Genomic DNA, 18,928 nt, shown 5'->3' on the forward strand with positions numbered 1-18,928 from the left:
ACTTTCCACAGCACCACCAACCTTTGCATCATCTTCAAACTTACTATTCCACCTTTTCACTTCCTCATCCAAGTCAAATATAGAAATCACAAAGAGCAGGGGTCCCAAAACGATTCCTGTGGAACACACTAGACACTGACCTCCAGTTAGAAAATGTTCCATCTGCTACTACTGGCAGGCAAACCAATTCCAAATCCACACAGCCAAGTATCCAGAATGAGCCTGCCATGGGAAACCTTGTCAAATGCTTTACCAAATTCCATTTCCATCACATCCAGTCCACCTTCATCATTATGTGTTCAAAGACATAAACATCTCCCCCTTTTTATGTCTACATGGTCCGGACAGTAAACATTTTCCTTCCTGAGTTCACTGCCCTTTATACTTTCATGTCCATATATGCTCCATTGAGTAACAATGCGGGTGGCTGGGTTTGTAAGTTCACAGATGACAATGTGGATGGATGGGTTAGTAAGCTCATAGATGTGGTAGTTAGCTGTAAGAGTAAATCGGAGACTGGGTGCCTTGCAGTCCAGCATTAACAATTATTCAGTGGACTACATAATGTGCTGAAATAAGTTCAGTCAGAATATAATGCAAAGAAAAAAAACTACTGACCCGTATCATGACGACATGAGATTCCAGTAGTATCTCAGAGAATGATGGTTTCAACACCTCCAGGCTGATATTCGGCACTGAAATGATTATATTAAAGTTACATATATCCAGATTTTTGGAACATGCACATCTGAATAAAACACTTGTACTTACATAATTCCTTTTAAGTTCTGAGGACAGACAAAAAAAGCAGTTAAGTGTTTTTGTCTATCCTGAGAACTGAAAGGAATTACACTAATACAAGACAGGCTGGAACAGGCTCTTGATATGAAATGTTAACCATCCTTTTACCTCCACAGATGATGTTTGGTCTGCTGAGTTCCTCCAGCAATTTAGAATCAGAATTAATATCACCAGTATGTGTTGTGACATGTGTTGTTTTGTGGCAGCCGTACATTGTAATAAATAAACTATAGATTAAAATAAATATATGTATAAAAAATAAGTTAAATAAGTAGCACAAAGAGAGCAAGGAAAAATTACTGAGATGGTGTTCATGGGTTAATTGACCATTCAGAAACCAGATGGCAGAGGGGAAGAAGCTGCTCCTGAAATGTTGAGTGTGCTGTATTTCCTCCCTGATGGTAGCAATGAGACGAGGGCATGTCCTGGGTGATGGGGTCCTTCATGATGGATACTACATTTTTTGAGGCATCACCTCAAGAAGGTGTCCTGGATGCAGGGGAGGCTAGTGCCCATGATGGAGGTGGCTGAGTTAACAACTTTGCGCAGCTTTTTCCAATCCTGAACAGTTGCCTCTCCATACTAGTGATGCAACCAGTTAGAATGTTCTCCACAGTACATCTGTAGAAATTTGCAAACGTCTTTGATGTCATACCAATTCTCCTCAAGCTCCTAATGAAATATAGCTACTGTTGTGCCTTCTTTGTAATTGTATCAAGATGTTGAGTCCAGCATCGATCCTCCAAGATGTTGACACCTAGGGATTTCACTTCTTTTATGTCCTTTATGTTTGTTTTTTTTCTTGGATATGATTCTGGAATTGTTGGAGCCTGTGGCTTGTGGTTTGGAGTTCATTTATTTCCCAAATATTGATTGGCATCTCCCTTGAATGAGGGGTTTAGATGGGGTGGAGTTTGTTAGGTGTGTTCAGGAAGGTTTCTTGACAGAATATGTGGATAAGCCTACAACAGGAGAGACTGTACTTGATCTGGTATTGGGAAATGAACCTGGTCAGGTGTCAGATCTCTCAGTGGGAGAGCATTTTGGAGACAGTGGTCACAACACTATCTCCTTTACCATAGCATTGGCGAGGGATAGGAACAGACAAGTTAGGGAAACATTTAATTGGAGTAAGGGGAACTGAGGCTATCAGGCAGGAACTTGAAAGCATAAATTGGAAACAGATGTTCTCAGGGAAACACACAGAAGAAATATTTGAGTGGGGTTCTGCATAGGTACATTCCAATGAGATAGGGAAAGGAAGGTAGGGTACAGAAACCGTGGTGTACAAAGGCTGTTGGTAATCTAGTCAAGAAGAAGAGTTTACGAAAAGTTTAAAAAAACGAGGTAAAGATAGCGATCTAGAAGATTATAAGGCTAGCAGGAAGGAGCTTAAGAATGAAATTAGGAGAGCCAGAAGAGGCCATGAGAAGGCCTTAGCGGACAGGATTAAGGAAAACCCTAAGGCATTCTACAAGTATGTGAAGAGCAAGAGGATAAGATGTGAGAGAATAGGACCTATCAAGTGTGACAGTGGAAAAGTGTGTATAGAACCGGAGGAGATAGCAGAGGTACTTAATGAATACCTTGCTTCAGTATTCACTATAGAAAAGAATCTTGGCGATTGTAGGGATGACTTCCAGCAGACTGAAAAGCTTGAGCATGTAGATATTAAGGAAGAGGATGTGCCCGGGGTTTTGGAAAGCATCAAGTTGGATAAGTCACCGGGACCAGACAGGATGTACCCCAGGCTACTGTGGGAAGCAAGGGAGGAGATTGCTAAGCCTCTGGCGATGATCTTTGCATCATCAATGAGGACGGGAGAGGTTCCGGAGGATTGGAGGGTTGCGGATGTTGTTCCATTATTCAAGAAAGGGAGTAGATGATAGCCCAGGAAATTATAGACCAGTGAGTCTTACTTCAGTGTTTGGTAGGCTGATGGAGAAGATCCTGAAAGGCAGAATTTTTGAACATTTGGAGGGGCATAATATGATTAGGAATAGTCAGCATGGCTTATGTCAAAGGCAGGTCGTGCCTTACGAGTCTGATTGAAATTTTTTGAGAATGTATCTAAACACATTGATGAAGGTAGAGCCGTAGATGTAGTGTATATGGATTTCAGCAAGGTGTTTGATAAGCTACCCCATGCAAGGCATATTGAGAAAGTAAGGAGTCATGGGATCCAAGGGGACTTTGCTTTGTGGATCCAGATCTGGCTTGCCCACAGAATGCAAAGAGTGGTTGTCGAAGGGTTATATTCTGCATGGAGGTTGGTGACCAGTGGTGTGCCTCAGGGGTCTGTTCTGCGACCTTTACTCTTCGTGATTTTTATAAATGACCTGAATGAGAAAGTGGAGGGATTGGTTAGTAAATTTGCTGATGACACAAAGGTTGGGGGAGTTGTGGATAGTGTGGAGGGCTGTCAGAGGTTACAGCGGGACATTGATAGGATGCAAAACTGGGCTAAGCGGCAGATGGAGTTCAACACAGATAAGTGTGAAGTGGTTCATTTTGGTAGGTCAAAGTAATGGCAGAATATAGAATTAATGGTAAGACTCCTGGCAGTGTGGAGGATCAGAGGGATCTTGGGGTCTGAGTCCATAGGACCCTCAAAGGTGCTACGCAGGTCGACTCTGTAGTAAAGAAGGCATACGGTGCATTGGCCTTCATCAATCGTGGGATTGAGTTTAAGAGCCGAGAGGTAATGTTGCAGCTTTATAGGACCCTGGTCAGACCCCACTTGGAGTACTGTGCTCAGTTCTGGTTGTCTCACTGCAGGAAGGATGTGGAAACCATGGAAAGGGTGCAGAGGAGATTTACAAGGATGTTGCCTGGATTGGGCAGCATGCCTATGAGAATAGATTGAGTGAACTTGGCTTTTTCTCCTTGGAGCAACGGAGGATGAGAGGTGACCTGATAGAGGTGTACAAGATAATGACAGGCACTGATCATGTGGACAGTCAGAGACTTTTTCCCAGGGTTGAAATGGCTGGCACGAGAAGGGATAATTTTAAGGTTCTTGGAAGTAGGTATAGAAGAGATGTCAGGGGTGTTTTTTTTATGCAGAGAGTGGTGAGTGCATGGAATGGGCTGCCGGCGGCGGTGGTGGTGGAGGTGGAGGTGGAAACAATAGGGTCTTTTCAGAAACTTCTGGATAGGTAGATGGTGCTAAGAAAAATAGAGGGCTATGGATAAGCCGAGGTAGTTTGAAGGTAAGGACATGTTCGGCACAGCTCTGTGGGCCGAAGGGCCTGTATTGTGCTGTAGGTTTTCTCTGTTTCTATGCAGGTTGAGTCGGAAAATCAGGTTGGTAATGGATCTCAAGAGAGTGAGTTTGTTGAATGCCTACAAGGTGACTTTTTAGAGCAGTTTATTGTTGAGCCTACTAGAGGATCAGCTGTACTGGATTGAGGTGATGGGGGGGGGTTAAGCTAAAAGAACCCTTAGGAAGCAGTGATCACAATATGATTGAGTTCAATTTGAAATCTTATAGGGAGAAAGTCAAGTCTAACATAGCAGTACTTCAGTGGAGTAAAGGAAATTACAGTGGTATGAGAGTGGAGTTTGCCAAAGTAACTTGGAAGGAGATGCTGGCAGAGCTGGCCATAGAGGAGCAATGGCGTGAGTTTCTTGGAAAATGAGGAAGGTGCAGGATAGATGTATTCCAAAAATGATGAAGTACTCAAATGGCAAAATAGTACAACCATGGCTGACAGGGGAAGTCAAAGCTAATGTAAAAGCAAAAGAGAGGGAATACAACAAAGCAAAAATTAGCGGGAAGATGGAGGATTGGGAAGATTTTAAAAACCTACAGAGAGCAACTAAAAGAATCATTAGGAGGGAAAAGATGAAACATGAAAGCAAGCTACCAAACAATATCTAAAAGTGGATAGTAAGAGCTTTTCCATTTATGTAAAAAAGTAAGAGATGAGCGTGGATATAGGTCTGCTAGAAAATGCCACCAGATAAATAGTAGGGGGGACACAGAGATGGCAGATGAATTAAATAAGTATATTGCATCAATTTTCAAGATGGAAGTCACTAGTAGTGTACCAGATGTTGAAGAGTGTGAAGGAAGAGAAGAGTGTGCAGTTACTTTTACAAGGGAGAAGGTACTCAAAAAGCTGAAAGACCGAAGGGTACATAAGTCACTCAGACCATATGAACTGCACTCCAGGTTCTGAAAGAGGTAAGGGTAGTGATTGTGGAGGCATAAGTAATGATCTTTCAAAAGTCATTGAATTTAGCGTGGTGCCAGAAGACTGGAAAATTGCAAATGTCACTCCACTCTTTAAGAAAGGAGGAAGGCAGCAGAAAGGAAACTATAGACTAGTTAGCCTGACCCCGGTGGTTGGGAAGTTGTTGAGGTCAATTGATGACGAAGAGGTTATAAAGTTACTGGCACAGTTAGAGCATTGGGTGATTGGTAAGAGGCAGCGAGTGGGAATAAAAGGATCCTTTTCTGGTTGGCTGCCAGTGACTAGTGGTGTTCCACAGGGGTCAATGTTGGGACCACTTCTTTTTATGCTGTATGTCAGTGATTTAGATGATGGAATACATGGCTTTGTTGCCAAGTTTGCAGATGATACGATGATTGGTAGAGGGGCAGGTAATGTAGTGTTGAGGAAACATGTAAGCTGCACATCGACTTGGACAGATTAGGAGAATGGGCAAGAATACAAGAAAGAAGAAAGGCATCCGTTAGTCTTGCGAGACCCTGGATCTGCGCCTGGAAAGTCTTCACTCTCCAGGGCGCAGGCCTGGGCAAGGTTGTATGGAAGACTGGCAGTTGCCCATGCTGCAAGTCTCCCCTCTTCACAACACCAATGTTGTCCAAGGGAAGGGCATTAGGGCCAATACAGCTTGGCACCAGTTTCGTCGCAGAGCACTGTGTGATTAAGTGCCTTGCTCAAGGACACAACACACTGCCTTGGCTGGGGCTCGAACTCACGACCTTCAGATCGCTAGTCGAACGTCTTAACCACTTGGCCACGTACCCACGCAAATGAAATACAATGTTGGAGGATACATGGTCATGCACTTTGGTAGGAGAAATAAATGTGCAGCGAAAAGGGGAGAAAATCTAAAAATCTGAGATGCAGAGGGACTTGGGAGTCCTTCTGCAGAACACCCTAAAGGTTAACTTGCAGGTAGATTCTGTCGTGAGGAAGGCAAATACAATGTAAGCATTCATTTCAGAAGATCTAGAATACAAGAGCAAGGATGTGTGCTGAGGCTTTATAAGGTACAGGTGAGGCCTCACCTTGAGTATTGTTAACAGTTTTGGGCCCCTCATCTTAGAAAAGATATGCTGGCACTGGAAAGGGTTCAGAGGATGTTCACAAGGATATTGCTGGGAATGAAAGGGTTATCATACGAGAAACGTTTAATGGCTCTGGGTCTATACTCACTAGAATTTAGAAGGATGAGGGGGAGATCTCACTGAAACCTTTCAAATACTGAAAGGCCTAGACAGAGTGGATGTGGAAAGGATGTTTCCTATAGTCGGGGAGTCTCGGACAAGAGAGCACAGCCTCAGGATAGAGGGGCGTCCATTCAAAACAGACATACAGGGACACGAGGAAACCTGCAGATGCTGGAATCTGCAGCGCTGGAGCCCTCCCGCCACCCCACTGGGGATAAGGTTCCCCTTGTCCTCACCAACCACCTCACCAGCCTCCGGGTCCAACATATAATTCTTCGTAACTTCCGCCACCTCCAACTGGATCCCACCACTAAGCACATCTTTTCCTCCCCCGCCCCCCGCTCTGCTTTCCACAGGGATCGCTCCCTATGCGACTCCCTTGTCCGTTTGTCTCCCCCATCCCTCCCCACCGATCTCCCTCCCAGCACTTATTCTTGTAAGCGGAACAAGTGCTACACATGCCCTTACACTTCCTCCCTCACCACCATTCAGGGCCCCACACAGTCCTTCCAGGTGAGGCGACACTTCACCTGTGAGTCGGCTGGGGTTGATACACTGCGTCCGGTGCTCCCGATGTGGCCCTCTGTATATTGGCGTGACCCAACGCAGACTGGGAGATTGTTCTGCTGAACACCTACGCTCTGTCTGCCAGAGAAAGCAGGATCTCCCAGTGGCCACACATTTTAATTCCACATTACATTCCCATTCTGATATGTCTATCCATGGCCTCCTCTACTGTAGAGATGAAGCCACACTCAGGTTGGAGGAACAACACCTTATATTCCATCTGGGTAGCCTCCAACCTGATGGCATGAACAATGACTTTTCAAACTTCCGCTAGTGCCCTGCCTCCCCCTCGTACCCCATCCGTCATTTATTTATATACACACATTCTTTTTCTCTCTCTCTCCTTTTTCTCCCTCTGTCCCTCTCACCATACCCCTTGCCCATCTTCTGGGCTTTTTCCCCCCTCCCTCTTTTCTTTCTCTCTAGGCCTCCTGGCCCATGATCCTCTCATATCTCTTTTGCCAATCACCTGTCCAGCTCTTGGTTCCATCCCTCCCCCTCCTGTCTTCTCCTATCATTTCAGATCTCCCCCTCCCCCTCCCACTTTCAAATCTCTGAGTACCTCCTCTTTCAGTTAGTCCTGACGAGGAGTCTCGGCCCAAAACGTCGACTGTACCTCTTCCTAGAGATGCTGCTTGGCCTGCTGCGTTCACCAGCAACTTTTATGTGTGTTGCTAGATATACGGAGAAATTTCTTTAACTAGAGGGTGGTAAATTTGTGGAATCCATTCTATGGGCAGCTGTGGAGGCCAGGTCGTTGGGTGTGTTTAAACTAGAGATTGATAGGTTCTGGATTGGATGTGGCATCAATGGTTACAGCGAGCAAGCCTGGGAGTGGGGCTGAGTAGGGGTAAAAAAAGAATCAGCCATGACTGAGTGGTGGAGCAGACTCAATGAGCCGGATGCCCTCATTCTGTTCCTATGTCTTAGAAACAAGGAAACATAGAAAACCTACAGCACAATACAGGCCCTTTGGCCCACAATGCTGTGCTGAATATGTATTTACTTTTAGAAATTACCTGGGGTTACACATAGCCCTGTATTTTTCTAGGCTCCACGCACCTATCCAGGAGTCTCTTAAAAGACCCAATTGTATCCACCTCCACCACCATCGCACTCTCCACTCATTGCCAAGATCCTTTTCTGTAGTGAATATTGAAGCAATGTATTACTTAAGTACCTCAGCTATCTCCTCCGGTTCCATACATATTTTCCACTGTCACACTTGATTGGTCCTATTCTCTCACGTCATCCTCGTGTTTTTCACATACTTGTAAAATTCCCCAGGGTTTTTTTTAATCCTGTATGCCAAGGCCTTCTCATGACCCCTTCTGACTCTCCGAATTTCATTCTAGAGCTTCTTCCTGCTAGCCTTATAATCTTCTAGGACTCTATCATTACCTAGTTTTTTTGAACCTTTCCTAAGCTCTTCTTGACTAGATGTACAACAGCCTTTGTAGACTACGGTTCCTGTACCCTACCATCCTTTCCGTCTCATTGGAATGCACCTATGCAGAACCCCAAGCAAATATCCCCTGAACATTTGCCATATTTCTTCCAAGACATTTCCCTGAGAACATCTGTTTCTAATTTATGGTTCCAAGTTCCTGCCTGATAGCCTCATAATTCTCCTTACTCCAATTAAATGTTTCCCAAACTTGCCTGTTCCTATCCCTCTCCAATGCTATGGTAATGGAGATAAAATTGTGATCACTATCTCCAAAATGCTCTCCCACTGAGAGACCTGACACCGGACCAGGTTCATTTCCCAATACTAGATCAAGTACAGCCTCTCCTCTTGTAGGCTTATCTACATATTGTGTCAAGAAACCTTCCTGACACACCTAACAAACTGCACCCCATCTAAACCCCTCGCTTTAGGAAGATGCCTATCAAAATTTGGGAAATTAAAATCTCTCACCACGACAACCCTGCTATTAATACACTTTTGCAGAATATGTCCCCTATCTGCTCCTCGATATCCCTGTTACTATTGGGTGGTCTATAAAAAAAAAACACCCAGTACAGTTAATGACCTCTTTCTATTCCTAACTTCCATCCACAGAGACTCCGTAGACAATTCTTCCGTGACTTCCTCCTTTTCTGCAGCCGTGACACTATCTCTGATCAACAGTGCCACACCCCCACCTCTTTTGCCTCCCTCCCTGTCCTTTCTGAAACATCTAAAGTCTGGCACTCTAAGTAACCATTCCTGCACCAGAGCCATCCAAGTCTCTGTAATGGCCACAATATCATAGCTCCAAATACTGATCCACATTCTAAGCTCATCCGCTTTGTTCATGATGCTTCTTGCGTTTAAAAACAGACACATCTCAAACCATCGATCTGAGCATATCCCTTCTCTATCACCTGCCTCTCTTCCCTCTTGCACTGTCTCCAAAGTTTCTCTATTTGCGAGCCAACCACCCCTTCCTCCATCTCTTCAGTTCAGTTCCCAACTTCCAGCAATTCTAGTTTAAACTCTTCCCAATAGCCTCAGCAAACCTCCCTGCCAGGATATTGGTCCCCTTCGGATTCAAGTGCAACCTGTCCTTTTTGTACAGGTCACGCACGTCCAAAAAGAGGTCCCAATGATCCAGAAATCTGAATCCCTGCCCCTGCTTCAATCCCTCAAACACGCATTTATCCTCCAACTCACTCTATTCCTATACTCACTGTCGCATGGCACAGGCAGTAAACCCGAGATTATTACCTTTGAGGTCCTGCTTCTGAACTTCTTTCCTAACTGCCTCTAGTCTGTTTTAAGGACCTCTTCCCTTTTCATACCTATGTTGTTGGTACCAATACGTACCACAATCTCTGGCTGTTCACCTTTGCACTTCAGGATATCTTGGACGCGATCAGAAACATCCTGGACTCTGGCACCTGGGAGGCAAACTTCTATCAGTGTTTCTTTCCTGCATCCACAGAATCGCCTGTTTGATCCCCTAACCACAGAATCCCCTATTACTGCTGCCTCCTTCCTTTCCCTACCCTTCTGAGCCACAGGGCCAGACTCTGTGCAGAGGCACGGCCACTGTTGCTTCCCTCAGGTAGGCTGTCCCCCCCAAGTGTACTCAAACAGGAGTACTTATTGTTAAGGGCGCCAAACACAGGGGTACTCTCTAGTATCTGATTCCTGCCCTTCCCTCTCCTGACTGCTATCCACTTACCTGTCTCTCGAGGCCCCGGTGTGACTACTTGCCTATAGCTCCTCTCTATCACCTCCTCACTTTCCCTGACCAGACGAAGGTCATCGAGCTGCATCTCCAGTTCCTTAACACTGTCCCTAAGCAGCTGTAGCTCGACGCACCTGGTGCAGATGTGGCCAACTGGGAGGCTGGGAGTCTCCCGAACATCCCACATCTGAGACCCAGTACAGAACACCAGCCTCACAAACATACTTCTTGTTTCTATTCCTCGCAGGTAACTTACCTCGCCTCGACCCGTTATCACTGAAGCCTGAATGAGCCAATCTGCCTCAGATGACTTCGGCGATGACCACTCCTTTGAGGACCACTCAAAGGAAGCTCCCTTTTTTAAGTAACTGCCGCTGACCTGCGAGAAATCCCTCTTGGTAAAGCTCTGTTGATGCCGCTGATAGGCCACGTACAATGGACAAATGATCTAAAGCCTCCTTTTTCAATAACCATCGCCAACCTGCGAGAAATCCCTCTTGGTAAAGCTCTGATGCCGCTGATAGGCCACGTACAATGGACAAATGATCTAAAGCCTCCTTTTTCAATAACCATCGCCAACCTGCGAGAAATCCCTCTTGGTAAAGCTCTGATGCCGCTGATAGGCCACGTACAATGGATTAATGCTCTTGAAGCTCCCTTTTTAAATAACCACCGCTGACCTGTGAGAAATCCCTCTTGGAATTTCTCTTATATCCTTATAGAAACATTTAACGCAGAGGGTGTGATGAGCTGCTAGAGAAGTCATTGAGGTAGGTACAGTAGAATCATTTAAGAAGTACTTGGATAGGTACATGGAGGGGCAGGGCTTGGAGAGATATGGGCTGAAAGCAAGAAATAATGACTGGGTGGACAAAATGGTTGGCATAGTCTGAGCTGGTCGATGGGCCTGTATCTGTGCTGTACTGCTCTGTGATTCTGGATTGTGATTCCCCACCCTCAGTCTCCTACGATTCTGGTTCCTGATAGATTGCCTCTCAGTCTCCTATGATTCTGGTTCCTGATAGATCCCCTCTCAGTCTCCTATGATTCTGGTTCCTGATAGATCGCCTCTCAGTCTCCTATGATTCTGGTTCCTGATAGATCGCCTCTCAGTCTCCTATGATACTGGTTCCTGACAGATCCCCTCTCAGTCTCCTATGATTCTGGTTCCTGATAGATCGCCTCTCAGTCTCCTATGTTCCAAGGAAAAAGTCCTAGCTTGCCCAACTTCTCCCTCTAATTCAAGTCTCATAAGTTCGGGTAACACCTTTGTAAATCTTTTCTGAATTCTTTTCATTTTAATAGCTTCCTTCCTATAGCAGGATGACCACAACTGAACACAACACTCCAAGTGCAACTTCGCCAGTGTCCTATACAACTTTTGTACTCAATGCCCTAACTTATAAAGGCCAGTGTGTGCCAAAAGCCTCCTTGGCCATCCTGCCTGTGAACAGGCAATCGTGTCTTACAAACTTGACTGAGGTTTTGATAGTGTGACTGAGAAAGTTTGTGAAGGCAGGGCTGTATACATGTCTTATGTAGACTTCAGTCAGGCCTTTGATGAGGCTCCATATGGTAGGCTACTCTCAAAGGTTAGACCCCATGGAATGCAGGAAGATTTGGTTCATTTGATACACAATTAGTTTGATGGTAGAAAACAAAGCGTGATGAAGGAACACGCACAAAATGCTGGAGGAACTCAGTAGGCCAGGCAGCATCTATGGAAAAAAGTACAGTACAGTTTTGGCTCAAAAAGCCGATTGTACTCTTTTCCATAGCATGGTATGCTGAGTTCCTCTAGCATTTTGTGTGTGTTGCTCGGATTTCCAACATCTGCAGATTTTCTCGTTAGTGATGAAGGAAGGTTGTTTTTTGGATTGTGTGTCACAGGGATTCAGTCTGAGCCAATTATTGTTTGTCATTTATATCAAAAACTTGAATAAGAATGTATAAAGTATGGTTTGTAAGTTTGCTGATACACTAAAATAGGTGATAGTGAATAATGAAGAAGGCTATCAAAAAAATTATAGTGGGATCTTGATCAGCTAAGTAAGTGGGTCAAACAAGGGCAAGTAGAGTTTAATTCAGATTAAGTGCGAGATGCTGCATTTTGTAAACCAAATCTAGGGAGGATTTTTACAGTGAACGACACAGCAATTTGGACTAGTAGAACAAAGAGGCCTTGGAGTACAAATACTATGTGTCCATTCACCGTCCTTAAATAGTGATAGTGAAGTCTCCAATTTTGAAAAACTCCCTTTCTCTGTCATCACCAGAACTGGCCATTGCTCTGGTAAGTCATCCATCTATGATGTTGACTTGTCTCTGTATTTGTACAGCCTGACTTGGTGGGCAAGTCCCATGGCCCTACATTTTCAACTTCTTGTGTGTTTTCAATCTCCAACTGTCTTCGTCTTACAGCTTTGGTTCCCTTTTCTCTCATTAATTGATCTGTGATCTCATCAGCCAGATAAGTTCTGCAAATTTAACCACACAGTAACTCTGGCCTCACCCTTTCACAGAGATTCCCTTTGCTTCCCCTACTTCTCAGTAACTTCAAGCTCACTTATTTTCTCTCTATTTCTTAAAGTATTATATGTTTTCAGCCTGAAACATTTTCTATTTCTCCTTCCACCAATGTTGCCAGATGCAACTGTTTCCACCATTTTCTGTTTTTATTTCTGATTTCCAGCTTGTGCATTTCTCATATTCAAATACATGGGCTTCCCACGTAATATAATGCTAAACCAAGAAATGTTAAATTTTATAGACACAAGATATTTTTTGCAGATACATTTGCAACCACTTACATTTGGCATTAATATGATCCTCAATGTTCCACAACGAGTTGGGGGTTTCTTTAAGGTAAGGACTACAGCTGACTTCAACCTGCTCCCATCCCCTGCAGACAACAAAGATCAACAAAAGCAGCATAAATACGGGTCAACTTTTCAACTGATTTCTAGAATCAATTCCTATCAAAACACCAAAAGTGGCCTCTGACTAGAAATTAGTATGGACAAATCACATAAATAATATGGTTTTGAGTGAAATCAGAAAGTCAGAATCTGGGTATCCCGCTGTGAAGGGGAAGGGCAGGGGTGAGGAGGAGGGCATACACATGGGAAGTAGTAGAGCTCTCTACTGGTTGAAGTGATATCCAGCTAAGGGAAAGATTGTTGTCTTTGAAGGTTATTTACCTCAGCCTCAGGAGGAAAAATTGATAGATTCCTGATTGGTCAGAACATCGAGGGATATGGTGAGAGGGTATGTGTATGGGTTGGACAGGATCCAGGATCAGCCATGATGCAATGGCGGACCAGACTCAACAGGCTGAATGGCCTAATACTGCTCCTATGTCTTATGGTCCTCACTGCAGTCATTCCTCAGTGGCTGGGCTCATCTGCCTGTGCATGTTTCTTATTAACTTTATCTCTACAATGGCTGAAGTGGGAACATTTTCTAATACTTGCACAATATACCCAATGTAAGGACTAGTAAGGATATCAAAGGTTATGGGGAGAAGGCAGGAGAATAGAGTTGAGAGGGATAATAAATCAGCCAAGATGGAAAGCTGGAGCAGACTCAATGGGCTGAATGGCCTAATTTGCTCCGAAATCTTATGGTCTAATGACAAATTACATCTGACAAAATAGAACAACTTGGAATATAACGGAAGGTCGGTATAGGTGACTCAGTTCAAAGAATCAAGAGTCATGACATAGAAGGCAGCCATGCAGTCACTTGAGGCTCTTTTCACACCCTGTACAGCAATTTGATTGATCCCATTCCACTCATCTTTCTCCACAGACTTGCAAATCATTTTCACTTCAAGTGCCAATCAAACTCCTTCAAGCCCTGTTTGAGTTTTAATCCATAGTATAACCACCCTCCGTGTTTGTTTTCTGTTGTATACTTCTTGTATTTTTTTTGCCCACCACTCAGTGTTTGCTGGGTCTTGAACCATCTAACAACAACACCTCTTTATTTAACTTTTTTACACCTGTCATGATCTTGCTCTCCTCTAACCATCATAGGAGACCAAGGGGCAACCTCATGGAGGTTTATGTAATTATGAGGGGCCGAGGCAAAGTAGAGTCAGGTTCTTCTTCCAGGCACAGGGAGTCTAGAACTAAAGGGTAAAGGTTTAAGGTCAGAGGGGAGAAGCAGAGATATGAGGGATAGGTTCTCTCCCCACAGAGAGGGTGATCATTAACTGGAACATGCTGCAGGAGGTAGTGGTATTAGCATTTAGAACTATCATAAGACTTCAAGACACAGGTACAGAATTGACATGTAACAAACATTTGGATAAGGTATAGAGGGATACAGGCTTAATGCACAAAAATGGAATTAGCATAAATAAGCATCACAATCAGTTTGGATGAAATGGGCCAAAAAGGCCCGATTCTGTTCTTCAGGGTTCTATGAGTAGCTATCACTTTGACAAACATGAACAAGGGCTGACGGTGTTCTTTCTGCAGAATAGACTTCTATTGTCAATACCTCTGCTAGGTAATCTGATTCAGTACATATTTTACATAAACTGCATTACCATGAAGGTCAGCAAGCACATGAAGGTTGGCCTGTGAGACAGTGGGAGACTTTAAAAAGCGAACAGATTAACAGAGCGGGTGACGGAGTAATGGGAGACAGAGTAGGAAGGCTTTGGCTCGAGAGACTTTGGTGAGCAGAGACTGAGGACGAGCTTGCTCCCAGTGAGGTAAGACTGGGTAAGTTCCTTTAATTAATCTAATTAACTTAGAAGTAGGTAATGGAGGCATCAGTTAGGGCAGGCGATTGCAGTATGTGGGAATTCAGGGTGGGCACAATTGTCCCTGATGACTACACCTGTAAAAGGTGCATCCAGCAGCAGCTCCTGACAAACCGAGTTAGGGAACTGGAGCTGGAGCTGGATGAACTTCAGATCATTCGTGAGGCAGAAATAGACAGGAGTTACAGGGAGACAGTCACCCGTAAAAGTCAGGAGGCAGGTAGCTGGGTGACTGTCAGGAGAGGGAAGGGGAATAGACAGAATGAGCAGAGCACCCCTGTGGCCGTTCCCATCAATAATAAGTATACCATTTTGGATTCTGTTGGTGGGGACAACCTACCAGGGACAAGTTGTAGTGGTTGCATCTCTGGGACCGAGACTGGACCCTCAGCTCAGAAAGGAAGGAGGGAAAAGAGGAGAGCAGTAGTGATAGGGGATTCGATAGTTAGGGGAACAGATAAGAGGTTCTGTGGAAGAGATCGAGAATCCGGGATGGTCTGTTGCCTCCCTGGTGCCAGGGTCTGTGATATCTCGGATTGAGTTCTCAGTACTCTCGAGGGAGGGTGAGCAGCCAGATGTCGTGGTCCATGTAAGGACCAATGACGTGGATAGGAAGAAGCAGAAGGTCCTACAAAGAGAATTTAGGGAGTTAGGTGCAAAGTTGAAGGACAGGACCTCCAGGGTTGCAATCTCAGGATCGCCACCTGTGCCACGTGCTAGTGAGGCTAGGAATAGGAAGCTAATGCAGCTAAATACGTGGCTAAGGAGTTGGTGCAGGAGGGAGGGCTTCATGTTTCTGGACAATAGGGCCTTGTTCCAGGGAAGATGGGAACTGTTCCGACGGGACGGGTTGCACCTGAACTGGAGGGGGACTAACATCCTTGTGGGAAGGTTTGCTAGTGCTGCTCCGGGTGGTTTAAACTAGATTTGCAGGGTGAGGGGAACCGGAGTGTTAGAGCAGATAGTGAGGTGGAGGAGGATAAAGGTCAAGCGAGAACTGCAAGTATAGTGCATGGAGTAAAGCCAGGGAGTACTCCAGGTAGCGTGAAGTGCCAAATCAAATATCACTGTAATAATTGTACACTCTAGTATCAATTGTTTGGCGACAATAAAGTATAAAGTATTTAAAAAAGCCAGATCTAACATATAAAGAGGCTTTGAGGAAAGAGAAACAGATTAAAGGGTGTAAAGGCAGTAAGGTGGAAGGTCTAAAGTGCGTGTACTTCGATGCAAGAAGCATCAGGAACAAAGGTGATGAACTGAGAGCTTGGATACATACATGGAATTGTGATGTAGTGACCATTACAGAGACTTGGCTGGCACCAGGGCAGGATTGGATTCTCAATATTCCTGGATTTAGTCATAGTCATACTTTATTGATCCCAGGGGAAATTGGAAATTGGTATTTCAGTGCTTTAAAAGGGATAGAGGGAAAAAGGGGAGGAGAGGTGGCATTGTTGCTCAGGGATACTATTACAGCTACAGAAAGGGTGGGTAATGTAGCAGGATCCTCTTTTGAGTCAGTATGGGTGGAAGTCAGGAAGAGGAAGGGAGCAGTTACTCTATTGGGAGTATTCTGTAGGCTCCCTGGTAGCAGCAGAGATACCAAGGAGCAGATTGGGAGGCAGATTTTCAAAAGGTGCAAAAATAACAGGGTTGCTATCACAGGTGACTTTAACTTCCCTAATACTGATTGGCACCTGATTAGTTCCAATGCTTTAGATGGGGCAGAGTTCGTTAATTGTGTCCAGGACGGATTCCTGTCACAGTATGTTGACAAGCCGACTAGGGGGAATGCCATACTCTATCTAGTATTAGGTAACGAACCGGGTCAGGTCACAGATCCCTCAATGGGTGAGCATCTGGGGGACAGTGACCACCGCTCCCTGGCCTTCAGCATTATCATGGAAAAGGATAGAATCAGAGAGGACAGGAAAATTTTTAATTGGGGAAGGGCAAATTATGAAGCTATAAGGCTAGAACTTGCGAGAGTGAATTGGGATGATGTTTTTACAGCGAAATGTACTATGGACATGTGGTCGATGTTTAGGGATCTCTTGCAGGATGTTAGGGATAAATTTGTCACGGTGAGGAAGGTAAAGAATGGTAGGATGAAGGAACCATGGGTGACAAGTGAGGTGGAGAATTTAGTCAGGTGGAAGAAGGCAGCATACATGAGGTTTAGGAAGCAAGGATCAGATGGGTCTATTGAGGAATATAGGGTAGCAAGAAAGGAGCTTAAGAAGGGGCTGAGGAGAGCAAGAAGGGGGCATGAGACGGCCTTGGCGAGTAGGGTAAAGGAAAACCACAAGGCATTCTTCAATTATGTGAAGAACAAAAGGACGTCAGGAGTGTAGGTAGGACTGATCAGAGATAAAGGTGGGAAGATGTGCCTGGAGGCTGTGGAAGTGAGCAAGGTCCTCAGTGAATACTTCTCTTCGGTATTCACCAATGAGAGGGAACTTGATGATGGTGAAGACAATATGAGTGAGGTTGATGTTCTGGAGCATGTTGATATTAAGGGAGAGGGGGGACTTCCGGGTCATCAAGGGAATGGCGGCGTAAGGAAAAGGTCTCTCGACAAAAAAGAAGGTAAACAGCCCCAAAATCAAATTTAGACAAATACTTAACATTGCATAACTATATTAATAAATGGGGCAAGGATGATGTCTAAGAACAAGATTAAAAAGTCCGCTCCGAAGGCTGATAAACATAAAGAGACGCAGAAAGGCGACGGGCCTAGCTCCCCCACGGCAAGCCAGAACGGAGATAATGAGGGGGAATCGGTGACTCTGTCCTTGATTCTCGGAGAGATTCGCGAGTTCCGACAAGATAACAGCAAACAGCTGGAAGATATTAAAGGAGAAATAGTAAAAACTAACTCACAGATAGATGAAGCCGAAGCGAGGATTGTTGGAATTGAAGAGAAGCTACAAAACGCCGAGGAAGTGATAGCAGAAATGCTGAAGCTGCAAGACCAGATCCAGTGGAAACTAATAGATCAAGAAGGCCGCTCAAGAAGGGAAAATGTGAGGATTTACGGAGTTCCCGAAGGAACTGAAGGTAAACCCGGATTGATGATTCCCTTCATAGAGAAGCTGCTTAGAGAGGACCTTAATATACCGGACGCAAAAGACCTACAGGTAGAAAGGGCTCACCGCGCGTTGGCACCACAGTCCCCGGCAGGCGCCCAGCCCAGATCGATTCTGGTCAGATTTCTCAGTTACAGAACAAAGGAAGAGGTGCTTAAAAGGGCATGGCAAAATAAAGGTTTCATGTGGAACAACTGTAAAATCAGTTTAGACCACGACTACGCACCGGGGATTCTTGCCAGACGGAAGGAATACACAGAAACACGGAGAGTCCTGAAGGAAAGCAACATCAGATGCCAGACCCTGTATCCAGCTCAGCTGAGAGTCTTTTATGACGAAGGGACAAAAACTTACGCTACGGTGGAGGAGGCAACGTTGGACCTGGTGGACCGGGGACTACCTATTAAAGTTATCACCCAACCGGAGTCGCTACTGGAGAGGATTCGGCAAAAGTCGTGGCAGTTAGTGGGGCGAGGATGCTCCACACGAACCAGAGTGTCAAACTACAAGGAAAAGCTGCAAATATTCAGACGCGAATGTACAGAGAATACAGATTAATTAAGAGAAATGACTGAAAAGAGTAAATCGGATTTAAAGGTAAAATGAAAACTGGTAACTGAAAATAAACTAGGCGGAATAACTTGAATGATAGCAATATGGTCGAGACATAAATAGGAAAAAATTCTCTATGATTATTCAAACTGCTGAGGGCCCTCTAACACAGGGTGAAGATAGAGGTCATCCCTCAGAACTGAGGTGGGTCGGTGCTCAGGCCTCACTGTGGGAAGTCGGGAAAAATTTTCAAATGTTACATGTTCAAAAATATCTAGGGTGTGGTTATATGTCTTGGTTTACTGTTGAGAAGGGATTGCGTACTGTTTGGTTAGAAAAGGAGAGTGTTTTTTTTCTACTAGAGAAAAATGCAAACTGAATTGGTAAAAATAATTTCCTATAATGTTAATGGGGTTTTGAATCCAATTAAAAGAAATAAGATTATGTCTAAATTGAAAAAAGAGAGGGCACAAATAGCTTTCCTCCAGGAAACACATATGAGCCAATCTGAACATAGAAATTTAAAAAGAATGGGCTT

General features: G+C 44.6%; 1 protein-coding gene across 13 annotated transcripts in view; it reads right to left on the reverse strand.

Moving 5' to 3' along the window:
• The window catches only part of pomt2 (protein-O-mannosyltransferase 2), a 287,055-nt gene that overhangs the window by 74,205 nt on the left and 193,922 nt on the right, over positions 1-18,928 (reverse strand). For all 13 annotated transcript variants that reach the window (XR_011888356.1, XR_011888355.1, XM_072274832.1 and 10 more), the window contains 2 exons: positions 12,783-12,874; positions 619-695 (listed from right to left, as the gene is read on the reverse strand). Coding sequence is in view for 11 of the 13 variants with exons in the window: in XM_072274832.1 (XP_072130933.1) it covers positions 619-695; positions 12,783-12,874 (169 nt within the window). In the remaining 2 variants the exon portion in view is untranslated. The remainder of the gene's footprint in view (positions 1-618; positions 696-12,782; positions 12,875-18,928) is intronic.

The sequence above is a fragment of the Mobula birostris genome, chromosome 1 (assembly GCF_030028105.1).
Source record: "Mobula birostris isolate sMobBir1 chromosome 1, sMobBir1.hap1, whole genome shotgun sequence".
NCBI lineage: Eukaryota > Metazoa > Chordata > Chondrichthyes > Myliobatiformes > Myliobatidae > Mobula > Mobula birostris.